The sequence below is a fragment of the Vespula vulgaris genome, chromosome 6 (assembly GCF_905475345.1).
Source record: "Vespula vulgaris chromosome 6, iyVesVulg1.1, whole genome shotgun sequence".
Lineage (NCBI taxonomy): Eukaryota > Metazoa > Arthropoda > Insecta > Hymenoptera > Vespidae > Vespula > Vespula vulgaris.
The window spans coordinates 3,494,808-3,515,000 of record NC_066591.1 but is presented as its reverse complement, the minus strand read 5'-3'; the positions used below and the strand labels follow the sequence as shown (position 1 = coordinate 3,515,000).

Below are 20,193 nucleotides of genomic sequence, written 5' to 3'. Positions count from 1 at the left end.
CCAATAAAACTACTGATCGAGAGAAAAAAAGGGATGAGAGAGATAGAGAAAGAGAGAGAGAGAGAGAGAGAGAGAGAGAGAGAGAGAGAGAGAGAGAGAGAGAGGAAGGGAGAGAGAAAGAGAGAAATAGACAAAAAATAAATTGATTAAAAATAATAATAAATAAGAAAATGTGGTTGGAGAAAAGGTAAGACTTCTTCTTTTTTAACGACCTACCCTCTTTCTCTGATGCTTTCTAATTGTTTATTAGTGAGTCTTCGAGGTTCTCCTTTGCTATCAACTGCAACAGCATCCAATTCATCGAAACTCGGTGCTACGAAAAGATCCTTCAAGTGATGTTTCTTTCGTGCGAGCGTGTCCTCGCCTTCCGTACCCGTCGAAAGTGGAGGTGGTAAGACAATGGGAAACGTTTTCCAGTGATAAAGAAATTGTTGTGCAACGTCTTTGATATTGTGTACCAATGCCTCCACTTCGGCAGGTGCACCGCGTAGATGCGACGTGTCGAATTCAACCGGCTCTTTCTACGAATTAAACGATCATTATATTTGGTCGATTAATGTAATCACTATAAATAATAATAGTTACTTAAAAAAAAAAGTATATATATTTTTTTGTAACTAATGCTTTGTTTTATCTGTTCACGAAATAATTACTTACTACTAAACAATATTTATATTGAATAAGTAAACAAAATGAAAATAGAAATGTAGAAAACATAATTACGTGTTGGAGATATAAAGGATTACCTCTGGCTGAAGTCCATCTCCATTTCGGTGATAAGGCTGGTGAGGATAAGCCTGATGATTCGGTCCCGTGTTGGCGGAGTTGGCGGAAGCCGAGTTCAGATTGTGGGGCATCTCGCGCGTAAAGAGCGTGCGCGGCGGCTGAGGTCAGCTGCCCCTTATTCCGACTATCTCCTCATACACCATACTGCTGGTCGCCACCATTTATCATACCAGGCTGTAAATAAAGCATAAAAGTGTATCATAGATAAGAAGAAAAACAACAACAAAAAGAATTTGTTCCTTATTTAAAAAAATTCGAAAGCTGAACGTTCGCCAAGATGGCGGCTCATGAAAGCGCCATTTTGAATTTCGCGTAAGCAACCCGGCATTATTATGCAATCGTTTTATTATATTATATTATATTATATATACATATATATATTATTGAAATTTCGAAAATTTAATTGAAAAGAAATTTAATCGATAACATTTCTATCGTATACGTAATATTTTCGTTTCTACTTAATTTAATAATACATTGAAAAGAAAATCGATTAACCGGACTAGGATGAACCGCACCCAGAATGCACGCACGCACGCACGCAACCTGTTTATCGGTCCGTTACGCGCAAAAGGAGAATGAAGTTACAAGAATAAATTATTTATTTATAGTCCGTTCTTTTGTTCGCGTTAATGAAAATATTATTACAAGATTCTATACATATATACTTCTACATACATATATTATATTATGTTTTACATACACATGTTTTAAAGTTACGATATTTGATTACATAGCACTTGTAGAAAAAGAAATTTAATCTGAAAAAATATTTATAAGTATAAAAAAAATAAAAAAAAAAAAAAAATTGTGAGTATGTATTTCATGAAGAAGCAAATAAATGCGAGAAGAAAGTCTTTGCGTGAGAAAAGGAGAGAGAGAGAGAAAGATAGAAGGAAAGAAAAAGAGAGAGAAGATATAATCTTCTCTGTCGGATAAAAATAAATATAGAGGCATTAGAGTCGGCGGTCTTATACATCCGTCACGTATGGTGGGTTCTACTGAATGCAAGGGTCCCCCATTAACCGATTATATCCCATTAAACGATTAACATTCTGTACATTCCACTTGACGCTTCTCTTTATTTGTCTTTCTTGACTTTCCAAGACAGCTTCGAACGAGTAGCGACGCAACCCTACGATTTGGTTCACCAATTATGACGTGTAAGTACTTTTTACACACATATACATACACACGCACAGCAGAGCAGATACGTACACAATTAGATTGGAAAGAGGGCGCGTTATTTAAAAGTTCGAACCTCCTTTTGCTTATGTATTGGAAGGGGGCTATAAATATTTTGCAAAGAGCAAAGCTCCGAATAACGTTCTACGAGACACGCTTTTAGAAAATGGGTCGATTGCACACTGAAATACAACACATCAAATCTAACGCTTTGAGAATTCTACGAAATTTCGTTAAAATCCCCCTTTGAAGTTCTTTTTCTTCTGTTCAGTGTGTTCTACTTGCATATGTCCTCCTTCTAAAGAGTCTCTGACGACTATAACTTATCATAGAAATGGATGTTGCCAATTAATGGATGCTTTCAAAATTTATACGTATTTTACACCATTTGTATAATAAATCATGAATATGGGATACACGTCATAAATATTTATCTTATAATATTTTTTTAAATATGTATATTTGCGTTGTATGTGCGTGTGCAAAAGTTTTATGCAAACGCGAATAGATTTAATCAAATTTTACGATAAGAATTTTTTAAATAATCCCTCGAATCATCATTTCAAAATGGCGAATATAAAATGGTAGATATTTAATCTTATGTTTATAATAAGATGACCGAAGTAATTAGGATTTGGAACGATCATATTGATAATAATTGTAAAAAAACATATCGAAGGATTAACATTCTAATTAATAAACTTTCCAGTTTTTGTTGAAACAATGACAGTTTATTCTTCGTTTGAAATAGACGCATCTGCGCGCACGATCTTGATTATACATCCTTATTATGAAAAAGTAGGAGAATCTTTTTTAACGCAGCTTTTTTTTCTATTCTCTTGTGCCGAGAGAATGCGGGATGCTCTCTTATTCTTATAAGAAACAATATTCTATTCTGGCAGAGTACCAACTCGGGTCTCAGTTTGATCTCGCTTTTAATGTGGGCCACGCTATGAACCGAAGTAAAAATCTTAATGGCGGACAATATCTTTTCTGCAATATCACAAAATGTATTATGAAGTACATATTTGTATCTCGGGGGAAAAAAGGGAAGAATTCTCTAAAAAGAAATTATTTTAACAACCTACATAATATCAATACTATATAATCATATATTATGTACTTTATCACAATTAAAAAGTAATGTATCTTCAAACAAGAAAAAAAAATGGTATTGATAATACAATAATATAATATTATTGTTAATAAAATTGTTATCAATAACGTGACATATAATATAATATAATAAATATGAATAATATTATTTATTTTAAAATAATATATTTTATATTATTCTGCTTACTAATCGATATTGATTGTATTATTACATTATTTTATCATTTATTCGTAATGTTTTTTCGTACCATCCTATATTTATGGATATAATAGATTTCACCACAATTAAGAATAGCATAACGTTCAAATAGGAAAAGAAGATTCAATAAAATTATTCCCAATATCTTTTCATTGCACAGTATATTGTTCTCATTCCCGATAAACTGTTATATTCGTAACGATACGAAGATAACTACATAAAATTGAATAGTCGATTTTACGAAGAATCCCTTGTTGATACGACCAAACGGAAATGAATTATTCATCCTTCCAAAGGAAATTAGCCGCTATCATCGTACACAACGCCGGTGTATAGTGATTCGTCGAAGCTCCTAACGGATCGTCGACCCCGTTGAATCATCGGAAGAGAAAAAGAAAAAGAGAGAGAGAGAGAGAAACAGAGAGAGAGAGAGAGAGAAACAGAGAGAGAAACAGAGAGACAGAGAGAGATAATTAGGTAAAAAAAAAAAAAGAAAGAAAAAGAAAAGAGCTTAGAGATTGTCTCACAATTGAACCGAGTTACAAAGAGATAAAAATTGTTACAGAATAAATACAGACATAAATACTTTGAGGAAGAAAGAGAGAAAAGGAAAGAGAGAGAGAGAGAGAGAGAGAAAGTACCTATATTTTTATCACAGACAAGACACACACGTGTATGTCCACGTGTGAGAATATTTACGAGTAAGTTCGAACAACCCATTCCCAAGTAGGTTGGCAAGTAGTCACGCGTCGACTTTTGACCCAGTTCAAAGCTTGCAAGCTTCGCTTACTTTAAACTCATTCTATTGGAGAAGAAATGAACTCTGTATAAAATATATGTGTGTGTGTGTGTGTAAATCATAAATGTATATGCATATGTATTGTAAAATTAAGTATAAGGAAATCAAATGAAAATGACAAACTTTAGAATTTCGCAACGCATTTTTAAGATCGTTATGGAGTCCTTAATTCTTGCTCGATAAGTAATTGTATGTGCGCGTGTATATCTGTAAAGTTATTTACCGACTGCAAACTGATTCAGAACTAATTATTAAGATCTTTCTTTCTTAATTTTTTGACCTACAATTTTATACAGTACGTCAATAAATTTGTTAATTCTTTCTTGTAATGTAATCAAATTTAATATAACAAAATATAATTGAAAACAAATAAATTCAAGATGGACGTTAATATGATCGCTTTTTTTCTTAAGAGTTAATTATTAAGATCCTTCTAATTATTACAATCTATAAATTTATTAAAATCCATTCAAACTAACGAATAGTCCTAATTACAAACAAATATGGTTCTCAAATTCAGAACGGTTACTGATCTAAATGAATTGTATCTGAATTATAAACAAATATTTACGTATGCTTATGTTTCTTAAATGAAATATGGCTGTTCAGAAAATACGATCTTCTTTCTAAAGATTAGTTTCGTTTGACAGTGCTAGTAATAGCTTAATTTCGTCGATTACAATAAGAATCGAACATTAAACCGAGACACCAACGCATTATGCAGCTTCTCTCTTTATCTATCTCTGTAGAAATCGTTGAAGTAATGAACGGAGGCCATTCATGAATTCACGTCTATAAAACACGCCACGGCTAATGATACGCCTTTACTGTAGAATACTCGAGAAAGACAGAGGGAGAAAGAGAGAGCTAGAGAAAGGGAGAGGGAGAGGGAGAGAGAGAGAGAGGGAGTGAGAGAAGTAGAAAGAGAGGGGGAGAGAGAGAGAGATAGATAACTAGAAAGAGAAGGGGGAAAGAGAGAGAGAGAACATTCGAAGGATCTTCTCATCCACCATTTTAACGTCGCACATCCACTTTACCGCTACCTTCGTAATTATTTCCGTCTACGGTCACGAATGAAATTTATTTGCTAAAATATTAAACTTATTGCATTCACGTTCAGCGAGTCACGTGATTGCGATAATAATGATAATAATAATAAGAATATATATATATATATTCTATATTAATGGCGATGCTATAGATGTGTGTGTGTATGTGTGTATAAACGTGATAAGTATATATAAATAATTTATACGATCCTATATTAGATTTGTTTCGAGATAATAATCAAGATAAAATGTCAATGACATCATTAATAATAATGAAAAATATTAATTAATAATGAATCCTTTAAATAAAATCATCAATTATTTTGTTGAACTATTTTAATAGTCGACATTACGATTAACATAATTGAATGTTAACCACAATGGCGGTCTTGTTCGATGATGTAATAATCAAAACAAAGTAAATCAATGTTACTTTTTTTAAAATATGGATCATATATAATTAACAATATGATGATGATGATGATGATGATAATGGCAAAAAATGTAATTAATATAGTAGAATCTTAATCACAATGATGGTATTATTCGATGATGTCTGATAACTAACACATTTATTTCTAGAAAGGGAAAATCAATCTCACGTTATCCTCGAAACATTTTTTTAATGCGGTGCTTCGTTTGAAAGGCAGATTTACAAGCCAACCGTCGCGGACAATTGCTCGAACAGAAAGCCTATGTACATATGCATGTACTTTATATATACACGTACATACAAACGTATGTATAAGCTTATTTTGTTGTATATATCCCTTTTTGTATATATAAACAATAATTACTCACACATACGAGAGAAATAGAGAGATTTCTTCAAAAGCACGTATCACTGTTAAATACTTACATGTATATGTATGTACATATGTATGTGTAGACACATACGTATATTCAATTGTATACATTCAGGCGAATGGACAGCTAGTTCTCTTCAGTCTGTACACATTTCATTTCGCACGTAGTGAATGTCATTTCACGAAACGCACATACACAACATACACACATATACTCGATCTCTCCTTTTTTTTTCTTTCATTTTTTTTTTTTTTTTCATGAACGAAGCAAAGTCATTCATTCGTGATAGACATGTACTTACATATACATGCAACTAAATAATAATAATAATAACAATAATAAAAAAGGAATTTTAATGCTTGAAACAAAAAGAAAAAATATATATATATATTTCCATACCTCTGTTTAATCATGGACATTGGAAAGAAAGATAATTTTTACTCCAGGGAGATCTAATGGAAGCTATTTACAATTTTTCTAAAAGAAAAAAAGAGAATGAGAATAAAGGAGGTTGAGTGAAAGAAAAAATAAAAACGAAATTTTTTTTATATCTCTGGTTAGTTACGGATGTTGAAAGAAAAAGAAAAAAAAAAGAGAGAGAGAAAGAAAAACAGTTTCTACTCCAATGGAAAATCTAATGAAGACTCTTGACGATCCCTTTAAAAATATGTCGGTGAAAAAAGAAAATGGAGAGAAAAAAAATGTACTTAATTCGATATTTTTTCTCTCTTTTTTTTTATCCCTCTGAAAAACCTCCGAACTCTTTCTATTTCCTGCAAAAAAATCTCTCTTGCTATTCCTCCCTCCCCAAAAAAAAGAAATAAAAAAAAGAAAATGATCTCAAACCTCTCGAATTTATTTTTTTAGTTGGTATCGACATAACCGAACAGTTCAGATATAGAGAAGGTTAAGGAGATAAAAATTACACAAAAATTCAAGTCGAAGTGAACGAAAAGAAGAAGAAGGAAGGTATATCATGTAGGTCAGTGGAAGAAGAAGACGAAGTAGGGTAGGATAAGGTAGGGTAGGAATGACGGAGAGAATAGGAAGGAGGAGGAGGAGGAGGAGGAGGAGGAGGAGGAGGAGGAGAGAAAAAGGAGGACAATTTTCCAGAGGCGAGTCTGCAACCTGAATCGACCGTACAGAGTTATTTGTCATGATCCTTCGTCTTCTTCTCGTCGTTTGGGGTTGCCGCCATTACTACTGATATACCGCCATTAAACATTGCTGTATGATTAAAAGGATTTCGTCTATTTTATCCACTACATGTTTTCATCGCTGCTTGGATATGTACACTTTTTTATCTTTCCACAAAATACACACACATATAAACAAAAATACACGTGGATGTACATCAACGAAAATTTCGAAATTCGAAACGAAAAAGAGAATAAAATAAATTATATAGAAAATAAAATAGTATAAGTTTAAAAAAGAGTGAATAAAGATGGATATATATATATATATATATATACACACACATATATGGAGTTCATTCGAGGTTGTTAAACGAATTTTAGGTGAGAATCATCGATCCGTTCGATTTTACAAAGGCTTCTATATTATTCGCTTCGTTGCACATTTCTTTGAATTTATCGATCGTCTCTCTTTCTCTCTTTATGTATATGTGTATGTATTCCTCTTTTTTCTTTATTTTCTTTAATATTCACTTGGTTCGATATTGGAACACCCGAATGCTACTCGAGGGTCTCTAAATAATACTCGATTATTCCAATATGGGTTACTTTCTTGATATATGTCTCGATTTTCTAACGTACTTGATGCAATTGATACGTATGCAAATATCTCTAGAATCTAGGGTAGACATTTTTTATCGTTAAGAGGTTTTCGATATTACCATATCATCTCATTTTCTTATATTCAATTGTGACTGATCGTGAATCAACTAATACTATATTAATATAAGCGAACTATATAGAATAAATAATATATATTATAGTATAAGTACATGTAATACTATATAATGTAAGTACGTGTAATACTGTATTATAGAGTAAGTAATACTGTACACTATATAGTATTAAAGTAACACTCCGTATTATAATATAAGTAATACCGTATTATTAGTAACTGTATCATAATTGTACTATAGTACAAATAATATTCTACAGTACAAGTAACGTTATATTGCAACATAATTAATACTCTTTACTATAGTATATGTGTTTAATACTGTATTTTAGTATAGTAATAAATAATACTATAGTATAGTAATAAATAACGCTGTTCACAATATAATAATAAGTAATATTATGACAACTAATACGAAAATGTCGAAGAGGTAAATGTATTAGCAAATGGAAATGCATTTATTTTGTGTGTGTATATATGTCTATGTACATAAAAGGGAGAACGTTGCCCGTTAAAAGCCGTTTCGTCTGCCATCGACCTCCATCCGTTTTTCTCTCTTTCTCTCTCTCTCTCTCTCTCTCTCTCTCTCTCTCTCTCTCTCTCTCTCTCTCTCTCTCTCTCTCTTTCTCTCTCTCTCTCTCTCTTGTAAGAGGGAAAGGAGAAACGGTCTGTTTGTGCTTGATTGAGACCAACGACGGACAAATTTGGCATTGTGAAGAGTATCAATGCTACCGTGAATCTCTTGGTCGAATGAAGAAACAAAAAAAAGAATCTAAATATCGATGTCGATGGAAACTCCGACCCTTTTCTTTCATTTTCTTTTTCTCTCTTTTTCTTTCTTTCTTTTTTTTTTGTCGTTTTCCCGCTTTTTTGTATTTCTATTTTTCTTTCTTTCTTTTTTTTTTTTGTTTCAACGTCCAACACAAAGAAAAATCTCCACGCACTGCGGCATTTTTGGCCGACTTTTCCGATCCCGAGATCTATTTCTTTTTTCTTCTTTTCTTGTCTTCTTCTTCTTTTTTTTTACCAAAATATGTTGCGTCCTCGATATACATACGATGTGGACATTCGTCCTCTCAGGTGATTATAATTGTCGATTGTGAAATGTACATACAGAATAGCACGTGTTATTTATATTTCATTAATCCGCGTACAAACAATCAAGATTTTTGAATAAAATTCCATATTTAATTACGAGTTCGAGGTCCGATTTAAAAAATAAATTACTGATTTATACGCCATTTATATTTTATATTGAATATGATAGAGAGAGAGAAAGAAATAAGTAATGTCAATTTATAGTTTCATTATAGTTATCATTTATCAGCCATTAGTCAATTGCACGCCTGAAATACCAACGTTATATCGCCACTTGACAATTCTGTTCTTGCAACGAACGACATCGTGCAATTTTCTGTTAGCGACAGGGGAAAGAGAAAGAGAAAGAGAGAGAGAGAATCCTCGCGAGCGCAATATGTAGCTCGATAACGAAAAACTCGGCTAGTCGTTTATAATAGACTCGTTATTGGAAATATCCCATTGGCGTCGAGAAATACGATGTGATGTTCTCTTTGTATATTAAGACCAAGTTCTATTCAAGCTCATACTATACTTACTTACTAACATCTTCAGCCACTTTCTCTGTTTATTTTTCATTCTCCTTCTCTTCCTCTTTCTCTCTCTCTCTGTTCTCTCATTTAATGCTGTTAAACCATCGAAGAAAAAAAAATCATAGAAGAAAAAAAAATCATTCTCATTACGATTCTAATAAACGATTTTTTTTTTAAATTAATTTTTTTAAGCTTCTATAACATAACTTTTACGATATAATGAAAAAATGTGTAAAAGTTATAATATTGTTTATATTATAATAGTATACATTATTATGTTAGTATCAACATAGTATATAATTAGTTTCAATATATTCGATATATGATAATAAATTAAAAATTCCAAGATGAAATGCAATGGCATGAAGTGAATAAAACGCATTAAATAAATGGGATGCATTCGTATAAAGTTTACGATTTGCCAAAGGGTCACGAATGACTTGGTTGAAAGGTACAGTTTTTCCGCTTGAGTGAAAACTTATCGTCTCGTTGCGGATTATGATGCACGCAGGTGCAATACGTATAGTACGTCTCAAGTGGCATTTATTTGTGTATGTATGTGTATGTATGTAAATGTATGTGTATATATATATATATATATATATATATATATATATATGTATTAGAACGCTCTTGTTAGGGCATTGTCATTATCGTGGAAATTACACCTGATGTTGTACCAATTAATTAATCGATTTAAGTGAAATTTCAACTCTCGAATAAACTTCATACACCTATGTACGTATGTATATCTATGTAAAATTAAATTCACATGTGTAATTCTCTCAAGGTGATTATAATCTGTCGATCAAATTTTCGACATATTTAAATAATGTTCAGAATCAAATTTATATACAAAAATAAATTATTCATTTGTATGATAAATTAATTAATCAATAAAAATATATAATATGTATTATTTCAATGTATATTAATATAGAAAATATCTTATCGAGATCCTAAATGATTTAAGAATCATTTTTCAAGACTTTTTACACTAATTATTTTTTTGTTCAGATTATAAATCTATTTATATTAATTATAATCCTAACTACTTTGGACTCCCACTTATAAAAAATTATATAAAATACACGCATACGTCATTTCTTGCTGAACCATTTTCTTATTTCACATAAGAAACTATTATTAAAATCTTTTCGTATTAATTTTAATCCCAGATAATTTTTTTTTTTTTATTCTCCTGCAGTTACCTCGAAGATACATATTCTCATTCAGTCGGGGGAGAGAATAAATCATAGCTCTCGATTATGATAGAAGGCCACCACTCTCTGGTATATAAAAGATGTTCCATAAAAAGGATAATGACTCTTCGTTCAACGAAGTTTATCGTTACTCCCCTCTTTCGCATGCATAATTTTCGACGTAAGTTAAGTTGTGCGTCATCGGTACATAGGATAGGTCACACTACTGTGCTGTATGTTCTTTTAAACTTTGTTCCACTCTAATTCTCACGTCCCTTTTTTTTCTCGATCTCTATGTCCTCTCTTCTCTCTCCCCCTCTCACTCTCTCTCTCTCTCTCTCTTTCTATTTTTTTTTTCTATTTTTTTTAAGTATGTACAATAAGTACTGGTACGTGTCTGAGTGCGGACACCAAACACTATTCCGTCGATCGATCCTCCCTGCAATTCACTTACGAAAGGATCGGTGCTGTTAGTAGGGAGAAAAGGGGAGAACAGAGAGAGAGAGAGAGAGAGAGAGAGAGAGAGAGAGAGAAGGGAGCTCTTCCTGTCTAGAATAATACCCTGAATATTTCGTCCAACGAAAATATGATATTCGCGTCGACGATTCTTTGATTTATACTATATGACTTTTGGATCAGGTTACATTATTGAGAGAATAAATTTACATATTCGACATTACATAACTATTTTGTCACACTTCGAAGATTTTTCTAACTTTCTACTTTTGCTGTTGTCGTATGCTGATATGTAATTTGGATTTGATTGATTTTTGAAACACGATGATACAATTTCTGTCGTACGTTTGACATTAAAAAAAAAAAAAAAATAAAAAAAATAAAAAAAGAAAGAGATAAAGAGAGGGAAAGAGAAAAGGAGAACTTGTTTTTTTCGCATAACATATATGCAGGAAAAATTTTTTTCGCGGATGAACATAAAAAAGAAAAGAAGAAAAAAAAACCCGGATATATAACTTTTTAAAAATGTAATATACAGCAAAATAATATATAATAATAAAGATTAAAAAGAAAAAGAAGAAATGGATGGAAAAGAAAAAGGAAGAAAGTCGATGTTTCGTTAATTTCCACTAACGAACAGGATCCAGCAATACTAAAGACGATACTTGAATCCAGTCTGTACATTCAAAGTGCATGGCTCGTCGTTATGCTCGTAATTCCACTACATCTTTCTCTCTCATTCTCTCTCTCTCTCTCTCTCTCTCCCTCTTTCTCTTTCTCTTTCTTTTTCTTTCTCTTGGTACCACACGTTCTTCGAGTATAGTATTCCGTTATGTCGTTACAAACCCATTATATCGTCTGTGACGATGCACGGACACCTGCACAAGAGTACCACATAAGCTCAACCTGCTCTCTTAAGATCGTATCTTCAACCAGTACTTGCGTTAAACATCGTATGTATCGTAGCCTCGGCCTTGTATTATATATGTATTCCAGAGACAAGATGGCGTCCTCTACTCCAATCTTTTTTTGTACCAATTTAAAAACCTATCTCACGGATTTGTTCATCCTTTCGAATAATATTATTACATTCGCCTGTAAAACGATCATGATCTTCATGAAAAAGAAATAAGAAACACAAAGTTCCTTTTAAATTAAGTAGTTGTTAATAGAATTGCTGCTATCATCTTGAATTTATAGAAATTATAATATTGTATCGTACTATCTACAGTAAAATCTTAAGTAAATCTTAAGTAAAATTACGTTATGAAAAAAAAGGAAAGAAAAATATAATTTATTAATGTAAAAATTGACGAATCGTCAGAGTTAAATAAAATTTGATGAAAGTTTTGAATTTAATAGATTTTTCAAAATGTCGACACAATTTATGTCTTGCGACAAAACCTGCATCGTTGCATGACAAATTCCTTCGTTTCGCTATTCCCTATCCCCTTTCCCGTTTCATCAAAGTTCCGGTTCCGAGCAGTCATTATGCAGTTAACTCCGAATCCAACTTTTACGGCTCTCGATCGTCACGCTCATTTATCTTCGTTCGAACGAACGTATTCGCGGTATTCTTACAGAAAAATAGAGAATTACAAGCGCGACCCTCCTATAACACGATTTCGATATATAACATGATAGAATAAAATTGCGGAATACCCTCTTGTAATATGAGAGAACGCGGTTTCAGTATAACAACGTATAAAAAATTGCATAAACCATCCCACACACATATATACAGCGTATCAAGTATTGCAAAACAAAACAAAAAGGAAATCCATATAGTAGACAATGCAACTTTCGATGTAATAGTCAATATTTTAATTATGAAACATTTCTATATAAAATGTCAAATAAGTAAACTTAATCATAGTTAAACTTTACAATAGGTAAGAGTCTAAAGTCTTCAAATGAATTTAAAGATCGATTACACTTTTCCGAAACTTTTTAAGTTTGTACTTAAGATTACAGTTTTACAAGCTTGTCTTGTAGTTTAACGATGAAGTAAAAAAAAAAAGAAAAAAAAAAAGAAAAAAAATTAATCTAAAAAATTACTCGGACAAAAGTAATCGATTTTTAAAATCGAAATAGGAAATTTTTGGCTTGTATAAAATTCGAACAGCATACATATGATATTGTATTACTTTTCAAAGTAATTTCTCAAAACACGATATGAATGAATCGTGTTATAGAAGGACTCGTGCTATACTTTTCTCGTATATAACTATTGAAACGTATTGACTTTATTCCTTTGAAAAATGTACACCGTGTATATACGCTATACATTGGTCTGAGTCTTGGCTCGACGTAGCAGTCGATGCGTTTCGAATTGAAAGAGCTCTGAATTATCCGCACTCATCGCATACAAGAGAAGAGATAATGCTCTTTAAGAGTAGAAGACTACGTTAGTCAGCCATATTGCAATGGCCGCGTCTGGTCGCTCTTATCTTTCCAAGAAAGATGGCGTCCATTTGCTATTCGTGAAAATATTATTGTATAATTACTTTATTAATTAGTTTATCTTTCTTTCTATCTATCTCTATTTATCCATTCAAAGATAAATGAAGTTGAAGTAATTCGATTCTAAAAGTAAAACTTTTCATCGAGAAATTACTAGAAAGTACGAAAATGGCGAGAAAATCGTTTCCCATTGGTCATTGCGGCAATCGTAAAAAATAACAAATACGATCATTTAAGATTTGAATTTGTATTCTAATCTAATCCCAAGAACTATTTCGACAGTTTCGTGAATTATCTAAGTAATCATTGAAAGCGTTTCGAAATCCTGTGGCAAACAAAGTCGACTTAAGTCGAGTAAATCTGAAACCCTTAAAATCCCTAAACCCCCTAACGATGGTAAAACCAAACAAAAGATTTATTTGAGGTTTGAGATTTTGCATAATAAAGATAATTTAACAATATGTAAAATTCAATTCTTCAAAATGTATGCAAATATTTGTATAAGCCAGTGTTGTTTAGATGCAAGTAACTACCTAATTCTCTTATATGATATCAACAATGATATATAATACAAAATCCAAATTTCATTTTTATCACGTTAAACAAAAATTCCTACACACAAATAGAAAATAAATATAAATATTTGTATAAAAGTCAGTATAGGTTAGATACCAGTAATTCTCGAAGCGAAGGGGATAAAGGAGAGTAAAACGAGAATCGATAGGAGCTGCATTTCGCTACGAACGCAGATAGAAACAGGAGGAGGAGGAGGGGAAAGAGGAGGAAGAGCAAATAAAGCGAGAGAGTATTGAACGTGCAAGGCCCAGAAAACGAATTCTAACCGCGAAAAGCCGTCTACCAGACGAGAATCGCCATTGCAATTCCAGAATAAATTTCAAAGCTTACGTGATCGAATTTTTACTCTTTTTCTTCCGATCTTTATCTATCTCTTTTACTAAGAATGTGACAAAAACATATTCGGTGTAACAAATTCAATGAAATGAATTTAATCTCTTCAGACGACTTTTTTTTAAAGAGATTGTTAAAAAAAAATATCTAAACAGTAAAAATCGTTTTACAATCTGATTGCTGATAGAAAATTGCCCCTTCATCGTTCGTAGTGATAAAAAAGAAATGAAGAGAAATTCGATGGAGAGAAGAATTCGATCGATCGAATCGGATTGTGTAGATCATTTAAATTTACACGTATCTATTAAAGTTTCTAACTTTCTCTTTTGTGTATTTCCGATCGAACTATCAATTTCAATTAATTTAAGTGGAAAATAAGTGGTGAGGTTGGTCGGACTAGGGAAAGATGAAGATCGATCATGCATGAAACATTAGTTGGAACGTTATGGTGGTCAGTAAAATTGTAATCTCCAGGGGAGTTAGCTCGATGGTTCTTGAATGCACATCGTTGCAGAAATACAGAAAGCAAGAGCACACGTGAGAGAGAGAGAGAGTCACACGTGTCAGAATTACCACACACGTGGTGTTACGTGACACGATGACAAACTGCGAGAATGGTCGACGAAGAAGAAAAAGAAGAGCAAAAAGAAGAGAGAGAGCGAGAGAGACGAAAGGAAAGAACGTCAGTGAAATGAAAAGAAAGAGAAAGCAAAGAATGTAAGAGTAAAAAAAGGATAACGCGCGGAAGGATGTAAAACAGGATGCTCTTATGCCAAGAGTGACGCCATCTTATCGTTATCGCGACATCATACGAACAAGTTTCTTTTACGTACATATATAAATTCGTAAATATATACACACTAAAGTACATTATTATATTTTGTATTATTACTATAATGTATATATGATAATATGTTATATTATAGTATTAATATATTATAATATAGTATTATATCATTATACATTACGTATATGCTGTAATACGTTATGTTATATATTATTACTACATTGTGTATGTGTGTGTGTGTGTGTGCGTGTGTACACATATTAACTAGTTAATAATTATTATTTGTACTGTATTATATTAAAATAATCAAATTTTCTCAACGAATAAATAAACGTTTCTTTGAAACTTAATTGCTCTTACAGTAACACCGATAATGTCGTTAATCAATACGACGAAAAGAAATGTAACGGAATAAACGTAATTCGATATGACCTCTATCTCTTTCCAATCATCATGAATCATTCATTTTGGTTACTGGAACGCAAACAAGAGACGCTCTGTTTCTTTAAACTCAATCGATATATACATGCATACAGGCATGCATACATCGCAACGACACACATCATCACACTCATATAAAATCTAAGTATGAGTGAATTAAGAAAGAATTTAAAAAGAAATTAAGCTAAATCTTAATTTTCTATTTTTCTAGAAAGTAGGTAAAAAGAAAATTGTTTCAATTCTAATCAATGATTGTTCGTTCCTTAAATTGCAAAAATTTTTCTTTATAAGTGCTGTTATTATTATTATTATTATTATTATTATTATTATTATTATCAATACTATTATTGTTATTATTGTTATCATTATCATTATCATTATTATTGGTATTATTATTGTTATTATTGCCAGTTGTAGAAGTGATGCGCGCGCGCACGATCCCAAGTCTTTGAGATATTAAACGCATCGTCGCTTTTCCACGACGTGCTCGTTAGTTAAGTGTCACGAGCACAACGTACTACAAACACGAGACGCTAATTGAGAGGCTTTAGCATCGTTTTACTGGCCACTGCCAAGAGAACACGAATCTACCTCTCTCTCTCTCTCTCTCTCACTCCTCTCTCATTCGTTTGTTCGGTCGATTTCGGTTGTCCGATTTTCCCGAGTATCTAGAACTTCGTAAGATTAAGAACAAAATAAATAACCGATCGTTAACATAATGTACGTAAAAATAATGTAAGAATGTTTGGATATAGATACATTAAGATGAATCAATTTTTACAGATTATCAAAAAGTCACTAGTCTTACAATCTTATACGAAAGATAAAAAAGAAAAATCTAAAAAGCTTTGAAAAAAAGTAATTGATTTTATAAAATCATCTAAAAACTATGATGGCTCACTTAGAAACTTTTCATTCATCTTTTATAACATTTTATATCCACAGTGGCGTGTAATGATATAATAGATAATTAAAAAAATTCTGATTTAAAATTTTATTCTTGTCAATTATTTTCTTATCGTTCTCATCATGGGAATACACAATTCAATGAAGAAGTTAACTCGTTCGCTCGAAATATGGCTTTTTTAATAGCATTACTACTACTATTACTACGCTACACTACACTATGTTACTACTACTACTACTACGCTACACTACACTATATTACTACTACTACTACTACGTTACACTACACTATACTACTACTACTACTACTACGTTACACTACACTATACTACTACTACTACTATACTATACTATATTAATACTACTACTACTACTATATTACTACTACTATTACTACACTATACTATATTACTACTACTACTATTACTACTACTACTTATTATTACACTACACTACACTACACTACACTACACTACTACTACTATTTACTACTACACCACACTACACAACCACTACTATTTACTACTACTACACCACACTACTACTACTACTACTACTATTTACTACTCCTACACCATACTACACTATACTACTACTACACTACCACTTTGGAGATGACACGCATGGCGGGTCATCCCGGATTTCATACGCGCTGAATGCCCGCAGTGCATTTCATGAGAGAAGCCGAGGTGGAGTCTCGTGTTACCCGGTGAAACCTCCATTGTTTCGATGGGAGCTCCAGGAACGTACGGAGTAACGAGCTGTTGAGACTTGGGTAAAGGGGAGCAGGGCAGGGTAGAACAGAGCAAGGCATGGCAAGGGCAGGAGGAGGGAAGTAGATTGAACAAGGTAAAGTATGAAATGGTGATGAATGAAATATGTAAGTAACGAGCGTAACTCGCGATGACGAAATAAAAACGAATCGCAAGAGTTCGTTCTCGCTCCCTTTGTTCGTTCAAAAGCGTAAAAAATTCGTTTCGGAATACTCTCTTTTCTAATTTCGTGTGATTTATAAAAGGAAGAGGAGGAAATCGAAGAAATCGTGATAATTAATGTTTCGAAAGCGCGATTCACTTATTCCCAGAACCTCTCGCCACCGTCATAAAAATTGCAATAATTTATAAATGTTCTTAAAAAAGAAAAAAAAAAAGAAAGAAAATTGTACTCGTACTCGTCAAATATTCGTATTAAAAATGAATCACACTATTACCAGTATTGTACGTGTATACTCGTATAATCGAAAAGTCGTCGGAAATATTTTTTAATTACATTGCAATAATGCAAATGTCCTCTCATAAAGGGGGAAACAAAAGATCAAGCAACAATCTCTAAACATTTTTTTTCTATACCAATTGCAATAATTTTAACATCCTAAAAAAAAGAGAGAGAGAGAAGAAAAAGAAAAAAGGAATAATTTTTTTATACTCCTATTCTCATTAAAAACTTAATCGCGATATTTAAAACAAAAAAAAAGAAAGAGAAACGAACGATCGAAGAAGTTAGTTCGGCTAGAAAAATTAAGAAGTTGGGGTGTCACGCTTACGTGACAACGATGTTGGTGGGGTGTTTTATTTACCCATTACTCTTGAGGATACATCCCGCACAACGATATCCCGTTTTCATGTAGTAACGTTGGCACAGCCGCAGATCGATTAAGCTCTATTGCACGCACATTCACGATGCTCCGTGCTTATCCTAGGCTGCATACCGACTTTCCAAATACTCGAGTCTCTTTCTCTCTTTCTCTCTCTCTCTCTCTCTCTCTCTCTCTCTTTAAAATTTTTCATTTCTGTATATCTCTATTTCATCCTACTCCATTTTTTAAAAAATACAAATAATACCTAATATACAGGATAAAGAGGTAAAAAATCCTTAAGTAGGTTAAAAGTTCTTAAAAATGATTTTAAACATGAATTAATCTTTTTCCAACTAACTTTTATACTAATTATTTTATTCCCATTGCTAAAACTATAAATCAGTAACTCGTAAAACTAGAAAGCCTAACTAGGAACCTGAAAAGTTCTCGAAAACAATTAATTGAATTTTAAAATCAATACGTTAATTTTTTTCGCCAACTTTACAAGCACCACTCATCATATAGAAATGGAAAAATCTATAACAATATCTTTTTCTTAATCTACATTTAATTCCCGTATAGGCAATATCTATATATATTCTTTTATTCTTCTCTTTTTAATATATTTTCAAATTTTTCATTGTTTTCTTCCTCTTCCTTCAAAAAAATATAAAAAAAAATCTAATATAAGTACAAATACATACTATCGTAAAAATGATGATTATTAGAAAAAGATCTAACGTTTCTCTTTCTTTTAACCTTTTCGTAATTCCCATACAAGCAATAAAATCTAATCTGCACGACAATCGCATACTTTTTTTTTTCTAACAATTCACGATGACATTATTAGATATTGTCATCGATTTATACAGGCGATGAAATTTTTATAAGAAATGAAATGTGAAATTAATAAGCTTGATGGGTTAAGAAAAATGGCGGGAATATTTATACGAAATTTTTGCATCTATATTTCTATTGCTTCTTATTCTTATCGTTATCATCATTTAATAAAAAAAAAAAAAAAGCAAGTAGTTCCCCTCCCCCCGAACTTTCTATTCTATTCTTTCTTTTTCTTTCTCTTGATTTAACTGAGTGATTAAAAAGAAACAAGAAAGATGAGAGATCGGAACCGTTACAACTAACGATCAAAAGCTACGAGATAATTAATATGCTGGCCAACGAGCACTCTCGGAGTCTAACAATACATAGAATCGACGGAAGAATATTAAGTCTTAAGCCTTGAGTAACTTAATCAAGAGATAACGACTTTGTTATAATAATAACAATGGCGAATTTCTAAAAATTATTTTTCAACGTAGATCGTAAAAAAAAATAAAATTTATGAATAAGTAAAAAAAAAAAATTCGAATCAATGTAAGCAACTATATAATAATTTTTACTACAGTAAAATAATACTGTATCATGGTAGACACATCAATAAAAAAATTATTATGACGATGATAACAATGGGAACATTATTTTTCAACTGGTAGATCGTTAAATAAAATTGATGAGCAAACGAAAAAAAAAAAAGAAGAAAGAAGAATAAAATTCAAATAAATTTAATACAAATTTTGAATTGAAATAATTTTGTACTACAGCATGAAACTATATTACATACATATATACCATGGTATGCATAACGCCTATACATACTTTATTACAGTTCCTTTTGATAGTATCAAGCATTTAATCTTTTCATTTAGCTTCGTGTACCAAATAATAGACGGAGTAATAAAGAAAAGAAATTCACACGAACTAACATCGTCGTAATGTGACTTTAAAAATGTACGCCGTTTGCGTTAATTAAGATTGTTACTTATAAAAGTAACAATACGAATACACTTACATCTGTTTTCACAGCGGATCGAAATACACATTGAAATTGAGCTCTTAACGACGCATGTCGCGCTGTGATTGCATCGAATGAAATAAGAAAAATAAATTATTTTTCTATTGAACTCGTCATATTTATTATTAATAGCACGAACATAACCTTGACGAACGTAAATAAGACAGATCAGTTTACG

The 20,193-nt window shown here is 31.9% G+C and overlaps 1 protein-coding gene across 3 annotated transcripts in view; it reads right to left on the bottom strand.

Moving 5' to 3' along the window:
• LOC127064799 (uncharacterized) overlaps nucleotides 1-20,193 on the bottom strand; it is a 31,660-nt gene that overhangs the window by 9,972 nt on the left and 1,495 nt on the right. For all 3 annotated transcript variants that reach the window (XM_050996357.1, XM_050996356.1, XM_050996358.1), the window contains exons 2-3: nucleotides 747-960; nucleotides 217-521 (exon numbers count right to left, since the gene is read on the bottom strand). In XM_050996357.1, the coding sequence (XP_050852314.1) occupies nucleotides 217-521; nucleotides 747-857 (416 nt within the window). In that variant the 5' untranslated portion in view covers nucleotides 858-960. The remainder of the gene's footprint in view (nucleotides 1-216; nucleotides 522-746; nucleotides 961-20,193) is intronic.